Source organism: Astatotilapia calliptera, chromosome 12, assembly GCF_900246225.1.
Source record: "Astatotilapia calliptera chromosome 12, fAstCal1.2, whole genome shotgun sequence".
NCBI lineage: Eukaryota > Metazoa > Chordata > Actinopteri > Cichliformes > Cichlidae > Astatotilapia > Astatotilapia calliptera.
This window is the reverse complement of record NC_039313.1, coordinates 10,686,981-10,704,030: the sequence shown is the minus strand read 5'-3', so window position 1 is coordinate 10,704,030 and position 17,050 is coordinate 10,686,981. Positions and strand designations below refer to the sequence as shown.

The window sequence follows — 17,050 nt, the reverse complement described above, 5'->3', positions numbered from 1 at the left end:
AAACATTTCTACAGCTGATTTTTCCCAATCTGACCAACTCGTACTAGAATTGTCTTGATGAATAAACAAGGAAAAATCTGTAAGTTCAATTTTTGGGGTGAACTGTCCCTTTAAGGCAAAAAAAAAAAAGGTCATTAGGCTGCTGCTTTTTCATAAAATCATGCATGTTTCACACATATTTTTTTGCCTCCATCCATTCTATTAATTTATGTAATTTCAGGGCATTCAGAGTGATGTTGGGGGATTCTGCTGAGACTTTCCTGTTTGCTTTGTTCATGCCATGATCGTACAGCTCATTCTGCTTATGTGCTGTTTGTGTTGTGATGCTTTTAATGAATCTCCCCATGACACTGAATGATCTCTTGTCCTTTCCATGTTTTCTTTGGAGTCAGCAGTCCTGGTTTTGAGTTTGTATGTGATGATGGATGATTAATAAATGAGGTTAAAACGCATGTGCATATCAAATTATGGCGCACCAGTATTTGTAGATGATGTATTGGGAGGTAATCTCCCGGACATTGTATGTATTTACATATTGTGTGTGGTAATAATTCAGATTTTTAAACCTCTAATCAAAACTGTAACCTGTGCCACCTCTCTTTTTGTAGTTTTTCACCTATTATAATCAAACTGAAGCATGTAGTTCTGCTGGAAATTATTTTAATGTATTTCAAGTAATGACTTCGCAGGGTAATGGACAGTTGGTGGGTGGATAGTTTAGCAGACGTTAGGGTGTGTAAATCAGATTCAGGTGGTGACACAAATAAACAATTGAACGCACCTTTTTTTAAATAATAGAATTCAGTTCAACTTGTTTTGTGAGTTTGCAGGAGAAGTTTTCTTTCAAGGCCTTTTGCCAGACAAGCTCATGAGATACATTTATATACTATTCAAGTGGAAAGGGGTTGGGCAAAATCCTTTCCAATATGTTTTAATCTAAATCAAGTACTTTTTAAAATTTCAGTCTATAACAGCTTTTATCATTAAAGTCTAAAAATGTGTGATTAATGCCACTTTTATAGCTATGCCAATGAAAACATCTCTAATAGTACATACTTGTAAAGTGTGTGTCACTACTGCGCTCCAGGTTTACATGAATACATTTATACTTGGTTAAGTGAACCTCTCATATAAATTCACACAATTTCTGTTATTGTAACCACACGGTGGAAAACTACAATTTTGTGAATGTGTGAAGTGTGTGCATAAGTCATTGTTTTAGCATTTTTACAGTTAGACTTAAAACAGTATGGTACAGAAATCATAGTTAACTCTGTGAGGTTTTTGTGTTTTTTATTAAATTGTTTTCCTATGTCTTTGCAGTCAGGGAATAAACAAAATAATCATTCTGACACACAGAAAACTGATTAGATCTTTCTCCAAAATATAGAGGTAGAGAGAGGTTACCATCTATAATTGTTTATATTATTATAAATTCACCATTCAGGTAATATAAATGTAAACACTAATGTTAAAATAATATTGTGTTCTTAATAAAGTCTAAAGGAGTTTACACATATTATAAAAACATCGTTATGACATTTAAATAAATTAATAAATATTTCAAAATCGATATAAATAAAGCTATAACTTTATTTCAGCTCTCTTTAGTTCCAGTACTGCTTTGTTTCCTCAACCTGGTAGGCGGGACTTCCAGCGTTGACGTTGCTGATTTTCTTCTATCTGATTGGTCGGGAGTGACGTGTAGATTTGGCGCCACATTTCCAACAGGGAACAGAGCGGCATCGCTGTGTGTGTATTGTCAAAGCTCCGAGCCTGACAGCAAGCCAAAATAACCCGCAGTTTATGCCACCTCAGGGTGATTCGATTAGGCTCGTCTTATTTTAATAGTTTTAATCGACTGACTTCTCTGAAAATGTTCATCGCGGACATAAGAAAGGATTTTTATGAAGTTGTCGCCAACCAGGTAAGGCTAACTCTAACATTAGCCAACATTGCCTAGCAGCTAGGAAACTTAACATCTGAAATCGCAAACTGAAATCGCAAACTGAAATCGCAAACTGAAATCGCAAACTGAAATCGCTTACATTATAAACCTTCTCGTGCTACTTACAGAGAGTCGTGCTCCTGGTGGCACCAGACATTGACGCTCTCTGCGCCTGTAAAATACTGCAGGTAAGACAATAAAATGTTAGCAAGCGGCAGCTCCTGTAGCCTTTGCGTGCACAGTTTTTGACTGTTTTTCCACTGTTGTTTTGCCTCTCTTGTTCTAGTGGCTTTTGTGCATGATGACGAACATTTGCGCTCTTAAACTAAGGTCATTGTAGAGGGTAAACAGAGAGCATGCTGATTAAATACTTCCAGTTATTATGGACTTTCGGACACCCAACCGTACTGTCATAATGGGGAGGTTACCATCTGTTCATGCATTAACTGGGAATATTTAAAAGTACTGACAGTAGGTTTCAGTAAGTGCTGTTGCGGTTTATGGAGCTTTTTTGACTTTTACTGTGTTCAGAGTAATTATAAGCTGATGTAAACACTGACTGTTTGTGTCTTCACTAGGCCTTGTTTCACTGTGACCAGATCCAGTATACACTTGTGCCAGTTACAGGCTGGCAGGAGCTTGGCACTGCCTTCCTTGAACACAAAGAGCAGGTATACTTAAATAAGACCAGAAGGCTGTGCTGTAAAGCGAGATTGACGTTAACACGTTATTTCAAGCCAGTATGAAGGTGCTTTTAGCTTTTTGAGATCACCATGGAAACCTTTGCTTTTTTATGCGTTTCTGCTTGAGAACCTGAAGTGGAAAGCTTTGTAGTACACTACTCTGAGCCTGCACATGAATATATGACAGTAAACACTGAACCTTATATATTGTGTTGACTGATTTTTGTGCTGCAGTTTCGATACTTTGTTCTCATCAACTGCGGAGCAAATGTTGACCTCCTTGAGATGCTGCAGCCAGATGATGACTCCATCTTCTTCATCTGTGACACTCACCGGCCTGTAGATGTGGTCAATGTCTACAATGATACCCAGGTGATGTGCAATGGTTTGCTAATTCGGGCTATATCCCCACTAATAAGTTCACATAGGTTCACAGGCTAGGGTCTACCCCACAGAGCCTCAGAGTAGCACAGGGATTCACTCAAGGCATGAAGTCTGAGAAGAGAGGGATCAGATGGAGTCAGGCCTGTAAGACTCAGCTCAGTGGCAGAAGTTTGATGAGGATGCGGACCCTACAGCTAAAGGGGATGTAAAAATGAGGTTTCGAACCACGATGACCATGATAGGGAGCATGATAGTGGAGACGTTTGGAGTGTAAGAAAAAAGAAGGGCCAAGTTGATGCATTATTTTAAAGCAGAAGGGGGGGAAAAACAGTTCTGTATATGTGAATTTAAAAAAACATCTTCTCACATCATCAGTCTCATCAGTTTGTCTCAAGAGCCAAATAACAACACACACATTTCCTCCAATTCTATTTGGCACTGTGTATAATCTGTCCACCGGTATGTGTGTGTTTAACAATATTAACCACTAGTTTGCCTGTAGAGCCAGGCTCTTCAGGTGTTTGTCACCATTGCTTAGTCCACAGGGGAATAGGCAAGATAAAAAATTGTAAAACCTTTACAAGCATCAAAGTCCAAAACTTTTGAAATACTTGTTGTTAAAATAAGTCCAAAATACATGAATCGACCATCTTTGCTCCACATTCTCTCCAGCATGCCGGTGAAGTACCTAGCTAGTTAGGTATAAGATTTTTTTAAAATTTCTGTGACTGATAATGTCCAGCGGGCAAAGTTAGCGTAGGGGCCTTTAAATATGTAGATAAAGTCTCCTTTTTGCCCATCAGAACTACAGATGGAAGTACTCTTGTGCTATTGTGCTGTACTGTATTTGCAATCTGGTACAAAACATCAAATAGTTCATTATCTTTATGCATTTCACTGTAAACAATGATCCATTTGCACCTGAAGTTCAAGATTAACAATACTCTGTGAAGGTTCTCAGTCATCCAGGTCATCGTAGTCAAAGGAGCTTGCAAAGAAAAGCGTCTGGACTTCTTTAAGTTGCTTGAAGACGTTTCACCTCTCATCCGAGAAGCTTCTTCAGTTCTAAGGTCAAATGGTGGAGAGTCCCAGATATAAACCTAGTGGGAGTGACCCCCCACAGAGGGACAAAAGGACCCCCTGATGATCCTCTAATCGCCTGAGCCAAGGTGGGAAACTGGGCGTGGGTCCCAATCAGCCAGAGTTTCGGGTGTGTTCACTGTGAAACCTGGCCCCACCTTATCATGCGAATTCCTGAGGTCAGATGGCCCAGGATGTGAGTGGGCGTTAAGGCGTCTGGGAAGGGATCTCAAAACTGGATTATAGATGGCAGAGAGTTGGTGTCGTAAACCCCCGCCTCTGTTCAAAGATGGTCGCTCACAGTGGACATAGATGGCTTCTTTTACTCCTCTTTCAAACCATCTGTCCTCTCTGTCCAAAATGTGAACATTGGCATCCTCGAAAGAGTGTCCTTTATGCTTAAGATGCAGATGGACTGCTGAGTCTTGTCCTGTGGAGGACAATACTCCCTTAACAATACTCCCACTTGTTTGTGGAAGTGAGCGTTACATTAACTCTCTGTCTTCTGCTCAACAGATTAAGCTGCTCATCAAACAGGATGACGACCTCAGCGTGCCGTCGTATGACGATATCTTTCGAGATGAAGATGAGGAAGGAGAAGACTCTGGAAATGAGAGCGATGAAGGCTCAGAGCCGTCTGGGAAACGCAGAAGATTTGATGAGGTACGTATTAAACTGAGTCGGTGCTGCCCGCAGGGATGAACTGGTAGCGTGAACTGTAAAGGCTATTACATTGGGGCTATGGTCCTGTGTTTGCAGGGGGCTGTCGAAAGGAGAATTGAAAGGCAGCGAGCCAAGAGGGAGTGGGAGGCTCGAAGGTGAAGTGTTTTTACTTAGTTGTTTGGTTCTTTCTGTGCACAGCACAACAGTTGAATGCATGCTTACCTTTCATTAATTTCACAGGAGGGAAATCCTGTTTGACTATGAGCAGTATGAATATCACGGCACCTCAGTGAGTTTTGACAACCTCACATAAGTAATATAAGAACATTAATGTTACCTGAATTTCTGAATGAACTCCTGAATTTTAATTTGTTTTCCTGTCAGGCTGCGATGATGTTTTTTGAGCTTGCGTGGGTTTTGACTAAAGATACCAAGGATATGCTGTGGTGAGCTTTCTGAGGAGATCTTTCATGGCAAACAATCTTGAAATACAGTTTATACGGTCTGTTAGATGTGCACTGCTTCTTCTTTGCAGGTGGGCCATCATCGGGCTGACAGACCAGTGGGTTCATGATAAAATCACAAAGTAAGGATGCCCTCAGTTTTACAAAACTATTATCAAAACAATTATAAACCAATTTCCCAAAAGCTCAGGACACTGAAAAATGTAAATAAAAGCTGAAAGCAGTTGCTGTCAAACCATTTAAAACCTTAAATCAGTCAAAATCTGAGAGTATTTATTTATTTCTTTTTAATGAAAGCATGCAAAGTTTTCATCTTGTACTATGGAAATTTTGAGACTTACTGGCTTGCAAATTACATAAGGTTGATACTTCTTGGGGCTTTTCTTTTCCAGCTCACTCATAACTCATTTTTTTCTGGGTAAAACTGACTTTTAAGCTCCTTTACACCATCCACTCCAGTTATAAAAATCTGAAGCCAAAATGTCGTTTTTGTCCAGAACCAATTTTAAGCTGTTTAGGTGTTGTGGGATATAACATAATCCCAAAGACAAAACTGCACCAATTTGTCTGTCAAGCTGACAAAACTTCAAAAAGGCTAAACAAGGATCGTGTCACCATGTGAGACAGGTGGCTTTTATATCAGGGGTGTAGAAAAAGCTGAGCCGTACTGTTGAAATTGCACAAATTTTCTTACACTGAGATATTGCAATGATTGAATGTGGAGTTACATTTCTTTACACTGACACAAAGGGGAATTTTAGCTGGTGAGGTCCATTTAAAATCAAAGTAAGCTGTTTGTGGCCTGTGATGTAAAATGAGTTTGACATCCCTGGAGAAGATCTCTTTTTTATCCATATTTTGTCTCTGTACGAGATTCCTTCTGTGCTTTTTTGTGGACATAAAAAAAATTTTTTTATATATTTTTTAAATTATTTATTTATTTATTTTATTTTTTTATTTATTTTTTTAAAGCATTTCAGGTCTGAAAATTTCACATAGTTCTGCGCCTGTGATGTTATGAGGGCTCGAAATAAGGTGCCAAATTTTGACCCAATGCTGTGCACTTTGAGTGTCGTGACTCAGTTTGAGTTTAATATATTAAAGTTTAAAAAAAAAAAAAAACATCAGCAGATTCTCATGAAAATTGCTTTCCTTGTCTTACTTGATATATAAAAAAAGAAATCAGTTGCTTAACAAATTGGCCCTCCTGGAGATATTATTGGACTGGAAGCAGACAAGTTCAGCACATGGACTCGTTAGCAATGGAGCCATGCTCGTGCAGAATGTGCTTGAGCACTGACTTACTGAAATGGGGACGATGATGCCTCAGCTGAAGGATGTGTTGTTCGGGAATAATGGCTATCACAGATATGTCACTTGGCTATATCATGAGCAGTGTTGCACCCCTCATGCTGAACTGTGCTGGTGACCTGCATCCAAAAAGAGGTTTAAATTGTGACGGTTCAGACCACAGGTTTCCACTTCACCTTTAACCCTTACTGTTCAAATATAATATTTCAAAGATTTACCAGTCATTGCACTTTGGGTTCTGTCTGAAATATAAATACAAGGAACCTTTGTGTAAACTGATCTCTCTTTTATTATTTTTGTCTGCCTCGCTTCTTTTTTTTCTTTTTTAGTATGAAGTATGTAACCGACATCGCCACTATGCAGCGACACGTTTCCCGACATAACCACCGAAACGAGGATGAGGAGAACTCGCTCTCGATCGACTGTATGAGGATCTCCTTTGAATACGAGTATCCTTAACTCATCTGCCTTGTTGCCTTTTACAGATCTTTATGTTCCACCTGATTTCTGCCACACAATTGCTAAAAATTACTGAAAGTCAGAGCCTTAACTGTCTCTTCAGTCTTCGTCTTACCCTTTACCAGCACTGGTCTCTGTATGAGAGCATTTATAATTCCTGCTACACTTCCTGCAGCTTCAAGCTCTGGACCTTAAATGGCCAAAAGAAACTCCAGGAGTTTTTAGCAGACATGGGGTAAAGTGCTTTCTAATCCATGCTTTGTGTGTTAACAAACTTCCTCTTTTTGTTGAGCCGGAATTTGTTTGAAATAAAATTTGTGTTACAGACTGCCGCTGAAACAAGTGCGTCAGAAATTTAACTCCATGGATATGTCGATCAAAGAAAACCTGAGGGACGTCATTGAGGAGTCCTCCAATAAATACGGGTATGTATTTGAATGGCAACCACTGACTGCTCATCCAGTCTGCTTTTCCCTGTTCTACTCCCATTTCTCCTCTTCATCAGTATGAAGGACATCCGCATCCAGACGTTTGGCGTTCACTTCGGCTTTAAGAACCGCTTCCTGGCCAGCGACATGGTGCACGCTACTGCTGCCTTGCTGGAGAGTGCTGAGAAAGACGACAGCGAGACTGACAACTTCATCAAGGCTCTCGATGCCCTTTCTAGGTGTGCAAAGGAAACTAAGTTCACTCTTCAAAGACTTAATTTGCTCACATTTCCTTTAAAAATGTCGTCTTTTTTTTTTCTTTTGTTTTCTCTGTGCAGGAGCAACATCGATCGTCTGCATTCGGGTATTGCGCTAGCGAAGAAGAAGCTGATTGCCATCCAGCAAACGGTCGCCAGCTGCATCTGCACCAACCTCATCCTGTCGCAGGGACCCTTCCTCTACTGCTACCTCATGGAGGTGCGAGTGTTTGGATGCCTGAGATGTGCATGCTTTCAATTTTATTTAGCCATATATCCTATTCACATCCTCTCTTTGTAGGGAACACCTGACGTGAAGCTGTTCTCCAAGCCCATGGCGCTAACGCTGCTCTGCAAGTACCTCCTGAAGGCTTTTGTCCATTCGGTGAGTGTCTGAACGCTATCGGGACTGATTCACAATGTAGACGGAGGTTCACTGAAATCATAGTTATTCAAGTCTCTCTGCTCTTTCACTCACGGTGTCTTGGCCAATTAGACGAGAAATAAACGCTGCAAACTGCTCCCGCTCGTCATGGCTGCCCCCAAGGATGTGGAGAAGGGAACTGTCATTGTTGTGGGAATCCCACCAGAGTCTGAGACGTCCGACAAGAAGAAGTAAGTTTCTCAGTTTATGATTTCTCTCCTTCTCAACCTGCATCTCTGGTTAACCTGATTAGCTGCTTTTTGAAAGAGATCAGAGTCCACAAATCTCGGCAGGACCTAATCTCAACAACTCAGAGCCTGCTGGAGATGTACGGATATAAAAGTTTACCAATGTGAGCTGATTTTTGTCCATGCAATGCTCTAAAAGTCAAAACCATAGTCTTCAAGTGGTCTCTGAGGTTAATGGTGAGCCTGTGTATGTGATATGTGAGAAGAGTTATAAGTTAGAAGCCTTGCAGCAGCGTTCTGAACAACCTGCAGACGTTCCAGGTTCTGTTAAGACGAGCAAATGCTGAATTATAATATTTCAGACACAATTAAATAAAGGCGTGAATATTTTCCAGTTCAGAGCATGACACAGTGGGACTCAAATAACAACTAGTGGCTCTAATTTATTTCCTTTTCACATTTTTCTACCAGTATACAACAATATTGCCTCATTTCCTCCTCTGCGTTTGTTTTTGCCCTTTTAGTTTCTTTGGTCGTGCATTTGAGAAAGCTGCAGAGAGCACGAGCTCCAGGACTCTTCACGACCACTTCGACACTTCAAGTAAGACACAGTAAAGTGTTGTTTGTTTGGTTTTTTTTGCTGCTGTGCAGACAGTCAGTGAATTTGCTCTTGCATGTCTGCAATGTGGCCACTAGGTGGCAGCCTAGTCTTTGTTTAATGTGCAGTCTGTTTGTCTTGCCATTCTCACCCAAACTTTCAGTTGTGATGCTGTTACTCAGGATTTTTAGTTTAATCTGTCATGTCTCATGTGTGAAAGAATATTTTAGAATATTCTTCTCATTCCCATCTAAAATATTTATCCAGTTCACCATCATTTTAAAAATCGCAAGCAAAAAAACTCCTCCCGGGATGTCAGACCGCTGCTGGATGATTTGTCCTGTTGGCATGTTTTTCTTTCTTATCTGTGTTTTTCTTTCTGCAGTAATTGAACTGAAGACTGAAGACAGGAGCAAGTTTCTGGATGCGCTCATCACTCTCCTTTCATGAGAAACTGAAGCTCTCCCAGGGCGACAGATCAGCTGCTGGTCACATGTGTCAGGCGTGTAAAATGTCACCAGCACCAGAACTTTATCCTTGGTTTTGTTTTTTAAGGTTTTAAGTGGTTTTTATGTGTATATTGTACAGTGTTTTTGTAAATGTGTTGTTTTAAATTTGTCTTTTATTCCTGAATGTGAGAAGTTTTAAGTCATTCACATTTTAAACATGTTTAATAAATCATTTTATAGAATGGAGACGCGTTGATTTTTATGCCTTTTTTTATTTTTATATGATCAGGCATTATTAACTTCTTTTTTTTTTTTTTATACTCTTGCAGTATTTAATATTTTTTACCTTATCTAATGTATGACCAGAAAATCCCACATTCTTCACGTGTCATTTGTTGAACTTTTAGCATGTCTTGGCTTCACTGCGGCCTGAGAGAAGTCAGCTGTTTATCTCAAAGCCTGGCCGGCTTTGCTTTCTTTTTCCTGAGAAGATAAACAAAAAAATTACGTGAGGTAAGTTTTTGTGTAAATTTTGCAGAATGGCAGTTTTGAATACCAAAATAGTTTTTAGTCTCATATTTGCTGCAGTGGAGGATGTTAAGGTAAACAGTGGTATTGTCAGGAGGGCGTGCACATCACCTTGGTTTAACTCAGTATCTGCGAGTCATGCTTTAAATAACTCAAGGCATAATTTTAAATGAGAACCCATAAAGGTGTCCTTAGTTGCCATATTGTAGTTGTAGTATATACAGAGACTGACGGGTATATTGGTATTTAGAATCAGCTTTAACGTTCAAGTACACATACAAGGACTCGGGCTATTTATGCTCACTTCTCAGTGAAAGAAGCATTTACTTTCACTTGACTGTCAACAGACAGTACATTGCATTATTTATTTTTAATATTAATAAGAGTTTGTTATATTACAACAGTTGGGTGAGTTTGTACACTGCATAAACAGAGGAAACAAGAGTTTTTTAAAAAAAAAAGCAAAATGTTTGTGTCAGAATAAAGCGCAGGCAAATATTTAACAGTAAGAAACTCTGGAAATAATGACAACTTTAATACAGCAATTATTGTTAAAAAAAAAAAAGATGTACCAACTAATAACAAATTCTACTATTGCAGTATTTTGTGGTTATTTAACTCAAACTACACATTTAAAGACTTTCAAATCGTATGTGAAACTTTTTACGTATTACTGTATTACTGTTAATGCTTCCATAGGAGCAGCCAGGTGCCCCTAATCAAATGCACTTTAATACCTAACTGTGCACACCTTTATAAGCAGAGATGTATTAGTTTGATGGTCTGCAGCATTCAGGTAAAACATCAGGAATGAGAAGCCCAATAGTCTGAGATGGGTTATATGGCCAGGTGAGAAGCTTTAACAAGAGGAAAATTGTCAAGACAGTACAATTAAAAAAAGACTGAACAAGAATGGTTTGTTTGAAAAGATGTGCAGGAGAATGCCTGCTTTCTGGAAAGAATGATGGCAGGAAGACTTAGGTTTGCAAAGACTTGTGCAACAATGTCCTTTGGACAGGTAAGAGCAAAGTGAAGATGTTTGGCTGTACTGCAAACATGCACAGGGCCATGTTGGGAGACAACCAAACATAATATTAGCACAATCAACTCGTACCAACTGTCGAGCACAGTGGTGGAGGGGTGATGATTTGGCCTTATTGTGCATCCACAGGACCTGGGCACCTGGCAGGCACTGAGTCAACCATGAACTTCTCTGTATACCTGCATACTCTGAAGTCAAATGTGAGGTCATCTGTGTAACAGCTAAAGCTTGGCACAAACTGAGTCATGAAACGGCACAATGAGCCCAAGCACAGCAGCAACTGTACAACAGAATGTCTGAAAATCAAAGAATGAAGGTTGCAATGGTTTGGCTAAAGTCCAGACCTCAAACTGCCACAGTAAGACCTGTGAGAGCTGTGCATAAACAAAGGGCCACAAACCGCAATGAACTGAAAAAACGCTGCAACTCACTTTTAAATGTCTAACATCTGATGCAGTCACGTATCATATGTTGCTTGAGTCGGCACAGTTGAACCTTTTCTGCAGTAGTTACTGTTTCAGGGACAATATTATATTTAATGAAAAACTCTAAAAGTAAATGTTAATGAATACATTTATGTTTTCATATTTGAAATTTCTGCTTTTTGTATTTAAAATATGTATTAGTTTAATCACTTTTAAATCTTTTCATATAAATGGTTTCTGAGGGAGATGGAGCAAATTAAAAAGAATCTGCATGCCCAGCAACCTTTTTATTACAAGGTGGATATAGTGGATTTTAGATTACTTGCTATGCAAAAGCCCAATAAATCCTTTGAATGTAGCAAACCTCACAGATTACTAGAATCAACAAGCACGTCCTGCAGTACTTGTGGTTACAGCCCAAGTCTGCTGGCTATCCAAACTTTAGCAGAAAAGCTAAAGTTTGGATATGAATGATTATGAAAAGCTTCAGGTTGAAGTCCTGAAAACATCAGCAGTAGATAAGGTCAGTTTTTCACGATCTGCCACCACACAGTCAGCAGAAACCACCATTAGCTTGTTATTAAGTGTTAGTGAGTTTGTTGGGGTGCATGACTTGAGGCTTTACCTAAGGAACCCTTTTCCACTCCTAGGCTATTTAAACTTCACTCATATTTGAAGGAATTACCGCATTTTTAAAACCCTCTTGTGGAAGGTTATCCATCCAGCTGCAGGCAGGAGGCAGGGGGCTGCAAAACTGCTGGGATCAGTTTGGAAAAATCCAGGCATTATAAGGAAGTCATAAGTCTTGTATCATGAAACAAAGACTTGGCAAAGTGTTTGCTGTTGGCAGTGGTCAGTGAAAGGGGTAGAGAAAGGAATCCAAACCGATAACAGTCTTTTCATCTTAATCCAGTCTTTTGTTTTGCTGACGCACAACTTGTGGTTCCACCAAAACTCTTCTTACTGTATTTCTATGATTTCCAGTTAAAGCATTGAGGTCCACTAAACTTCACATCTTCTCCTGAGCTCAGCCCGCTCATGTGGGGCAAAGGTGAGAGCACAGCCTTGGCCCACACTTGGGAATGTAGGCCAGGCCCCCTGGTGGGGACTTGCTGCCGCCCTTGAGACTCACTGGAAGGGAAAGGCCTGAGCTGCTCCCAGCAGGGTGATTTAGATCCCTATCACCCCTGGATCAGGATAAGATCATGAACTTCAGCGTGAAGGGAGTTTGGGTGGTTTTGCAGGAAAATCCGGAGTGAGTGGCAGCAGCGGGCCGGAAACATGCTGCAGTGGAGGATGTTAAGGCAAACAGTGGTATTGTCAGGAGGGCGTGCACATCACCTTGGTTTAACTCAGTATCTGCGAGTCATGCTGTTTTCCCTAGGCTGGCTGAGAATTACTTACATCCATAATGACACTGTTTACAGTCACAGCAGAGTGATGTTATCCAGAAGAAATAATGTTACAAACTGTAACTGAGGAAGCAGAGTAGTTTATTTTAAGAGATGTAATTATCATAAATTCAGCAGCCTTTCTGCTTCCACCGCTGTCATTGAGTTTCTTTCTTTCTTTCTTTATTGCTGGGTAATTAACGTATTTAAAGAAGACCTGTACGTTTTAGTAGAACAAAAATTTCCAAAAATATTTCCATGTAAGAGTACCTATAATTTTTTTTTCTACCAAAAAATAATTATCTTTAGATGCAGTAGAAGATGAGAAGAAGACAGGAACCATTGTATGTTTATTTTTTTAAAATAAACTAATTATATTTGATGTATCTTTAAGTAGCCTGTAAATTTGTGGTATGTTTTATCATTTTTTTACAATAATATTAGGAAGCATAAACTCCCCCATCTCATTATAATTATATATTATTTTGATGTCCATATTACAGGCAGTCCTGATGCGTGTCTGCATTGAAATTCAACCACAAAAACTGAATTTACATTTTGAAAAGTAATGTTGTTTTTGAAGAAAATGGGCACATTATAAGTACATATAAGTATATCCCGTAATTATCAACTTCGAGGTGTTTTAGAGGAAAGAAGGTTTCTCTGTGTTACACTGTAATTATACTGCATTTATAGGGTTCCAGGCTGTATTACTGAGTAATTTAACCTTCCAGTTTTACACTGTAATTACTCAGGATTGTAAGTTTGAAGACCTTATTTCTGCGTAGCCCAACCTCCCCAACTTGAAAAATAATTACAAAGTATTATTAGGGGCATGAATTGTAACATAGAGTAGTCTAACCACCCTATTTTACATTGTATTTACACAGGATATATTAAAAACATGCAGACTTTATTATAAAGTAGCCTAACGTCCTACATTACATTGTAATTACAGACACATTTTTGCTGCTCGTGTTATATTTTGAAGTAGTATAACATCCTCATGTTGCATTATAATTCCACAGTACGTTTTGGGGACCGGGCTGTATTAACAAGTAGCCTCCATCAACACCTCTTTTCTTGCACTGTAATTACACTGCACTTTTAGGGGCATGGGGTGTATCACTGAGTTACCTGACCTCATAGTTTTGCATTGTAATTAAACATGTTTGGTGCCACCTGATATTGAATTAAAATGACTTATATTTGAATTTAAATGGTCTAATTTTAATCATTTCAGTTGCTCTGATTTTCATTCGCACAAAAAATTCAGTTCTCTAAATATGTATGTATTTGTTTAATTACAATGTAAGCTGGGCAGGTTAGGTTACTCAATAATATAAGCCTTATAAGAAAGTAAAAAAATACCCCAAAGTTACTAAAATATTTACAGTATAATTTGTTTCTTCTATCTTTTTGAAACCATCCTGTTTTTACCCTCCTTGTTCTGCTGTGCAACTAAATCACTATTTGAAGCTGCTGTAAACTGCGCCCTAATTCAGAAAAACCAGATGGTAATTTCCAGGAAATTACACAATACATCATGGGCTTTATTATAAATTGCTAGCACCTTTCTCTGTTGTTTGTTATACATTTATACATTGTTATTTATATGTTGTTACAAGGATGGAGACGTGACAACATTGCAAATAACGAGATCTGCTCACTGGATGTTCCCGCGGCACATCCACCCTTTTGGCCTTCTCCCCCTCAGCCATCAATCACTTTGCTCTCCACCACCCCCCTCTTGCACCTCTGGTGAAGTGGGGCCACTGCCCTTTACGCTGCTCTGCATACGAGGAATGTGGCACGTTACAGACCAGACACACACACACACACACACTGAGGAAAACAGTGTGTGTTTTCCTCAGTGTGGACAACTCCCCAAAGGCAGGACCATACAGTCAATGTGTAAATGTGCAGAAGAGATTTTTCAAGGCTTCACACAAACAGTACTGTTGCCTCAACAGGACTGAGCTGCTTAGTGGGGCTTTGTGGGATGTCGGTGGAGTAATGATGTGGGTGGTGGGAGAGGGGTGGGGGGGCTGATACAGTATTTTCTGACTTTTATGATACGCTGTTATGATCTACATTTAAAAACTCCATACAACTTTTATGTTTAAGCGTAGTGTTTCAGTTTTGCCATAACAAGGGCTCGCTAATCCTTTAATAAACTTTAATTCACATAATCTGTTACATACACATATCAGTAACACACATAAACATTGCTAAATGCACAATTTTTAGTGTGTTTGACATTTCTGCACTCATACTTCTTTCTTATCTGCTGACATGTACACAAATACCACTGGCTCTGGTTGTGTTGGCTTTCTCCATTCATTTATTGGTCCGCTTGATGTATAGGCATTCCTGATCCTAGCAAACTCTAATTACTTTGGTTAATCAGACTTTTTATCTAGTGCCACGGCACACCTGAGTAGTTTGTCTTTCTAACAATGACAACCTATAGAACAACAAAATGTCGTTTCATTAATTACTTACATGCTGGTTGATCCCATAAGTAGTTCCTTTTGTTTCACCTGCTCGTGTCCTTTCTTTAAATAAACTCTCAGAAATCTGCACATTCATCAAAATCCATAAAAAAGGAGCACCAGCTGTTTTTACTCCTGTTCCTTCTCTGTCTTTGACAATCCTCTGGACAGCCAGAGACTTAGTCTCTCCATCATGCTGTGAGCAGATCGTGATCCACAGTCCTATACAAACTTTTTACACAAACTCAACAGTACAAATATCATCACCTTAAAACCTTTATTTCCTGCACTGCTTCTGCTGCTTTCGTCTCACCCTGTCAGCCCACAGCTGCCCTTAATGATCCCTAACCCCTACGACCTTTAACCTCTTCAAACCCTCTCACAGTTGGCGGTGTTATTTCCTGAATTGGTCTGTTCTCTTTTGTTTTAAAATGCTTTCAAGCAAAAGAGATTAGCAGCAAAGATATGACGCAGGGCCTGAGAGGTGCTTCTGGGCCTTCAGTTGATCAGTCTACTGTTTATTGAATCCTCATCAGAAATGATTCGAATAACTAAGCAAGATGGAGCTGGAGAAAAGGTTGAGGAATGCCAAATTACTCAAGAACTGGACTGAATCTCAATGAAAACAGGCCTTACGGAGTGATGACATTTTGAAATTTTTGGATCACATTTCTGTCAGTGTGAACAGAAGAGGTCAAGAGAGAGACACAACATGAGTGTCTGCAGCCATCTGTAAATCACGATGAAGTGTCTGTCATGTTTTGAGGCCAGTTGTGGATGTTGTCAAAATTGATGGATTTATGAATGCAGAAAGAAAAAGGTTGCTTTTTGTCCACCACGCAGTATTATTTGAAAAGGGTCTGATTGGAAACCGCCTAATTTTTCAGTATGGCAATGTTCCCAAACACTGCCAATGCAACTAAAGCACATCTGGATAAAAAACACACACACTGGAGCACTATCAGTTGTGGACTGGCCTCCTCGGAGCCTCGACCTCAACATTATTAAAGCAGTGTGGGATCAACTTGACAGAGAATGAAAAGGCTGGCAAAGAAGAAGAGCCTTGAACGTCCTTCAAGAAGCCTGCAGATAGCTAAGTGCCGGCTGTGTTAAAGAACTTGCTGGTCATACTTTTAATATTGACTTTTAAGCTCGTTAGAATTGAAACTCTGCTTTATATACTGTATTTCTATGTATGCACCTTTACCCATTTTCCAAGCAAAATATAAAGAAATGAGTGACGTCTCAAGACTTGTGGACAATAATGTAACCAATCTAGAGTATAACTATGATAACTACACTAATACAAGGTCTGTTTATGTATAAATATGCTTTCCACAGGATGTTTTTTTAAAGTATTGCGTAGAAAACCCTAATCGGCATGACATTCCTGTTACATTTGTGTGTTTGCACACTGGGATGTCAAGCAGAAAAACTGAAGGGAAGTTGAAGGAGGGCAGGCTCAAACACAGTCGGGTGTGATGAGAGTGTCTTTTTTTTTGCCATTTCCTGTGGTGGGTGGCTCAGTCATGCAGGATACCCTTTAATGGATAACAAGCAGAACAACTTTCTTTCTTCAAAATAACCTATGGTCCCCTGAACACAGACAGAAAGCTCAGGAAGAGAAAGACAAAAACAAAACACACACTAACATGAGTTTCCTTGTTCTACCTTTAATTTTTCCACATATCAAATTCAGGTTTTTTTTTTTCTTTTCAAGAGTCCCAAGTTTTCCTGCAAGATGTAATTAGTGTAGAAACAATACACTTTGTGCATCTAAATCCTGATCCTGTTTGTGTACGTGGTTTAGATAGTGTTTGTTTACTAAACCAC

The 17,050-nt window shown here is 39.4% G+C and overlaps 1 protein-coding gene across 1 annotated transcript; it reads left to right on the top strand.

Moving 5' to 3' along the window:
• The first annotated feature begins 1,629 nt into the window (after positions 1–1,629).
• Positions 1,630–9,444, top strand: cdc45 (CDC45 cell division cycle 45 homolog (S. cerevisiae)). Its single transcript, XM_026188805.1, has 18 exons — positions 1,630–1,927; positions 2,077–2,136; positions 2,527–2,619; positions 2,866–3,003; positions 4,612–4,758; positions 4,855–4,913; positions 4,999–5,047; positions 5,143–5,204; positions 5,294–5,344; positions 6,863–6,982; positions 7,096–7,227; positions 7,319–7,417; positions 7,498–7,659; positions 7,759–7,897; positions 7,979–8,062; positions 8,174–8,292; positions 8,814–8,890; positions 9,273–9,444. The coding sequence occupies exons 1-18, from the start codon at positions 1,877–1,879 to the stop codon at positions 9,335–9,337; spliced, it is 1,707 nt and encodes a 568-aa protein (XP_026044590.1). The 5' UTR covers positions 1,630–1,876; the 3' UTR covers positions 9,338–9,444.
• Positions 9,445–17,050: the final 7,606 nt, after the last annotated feature.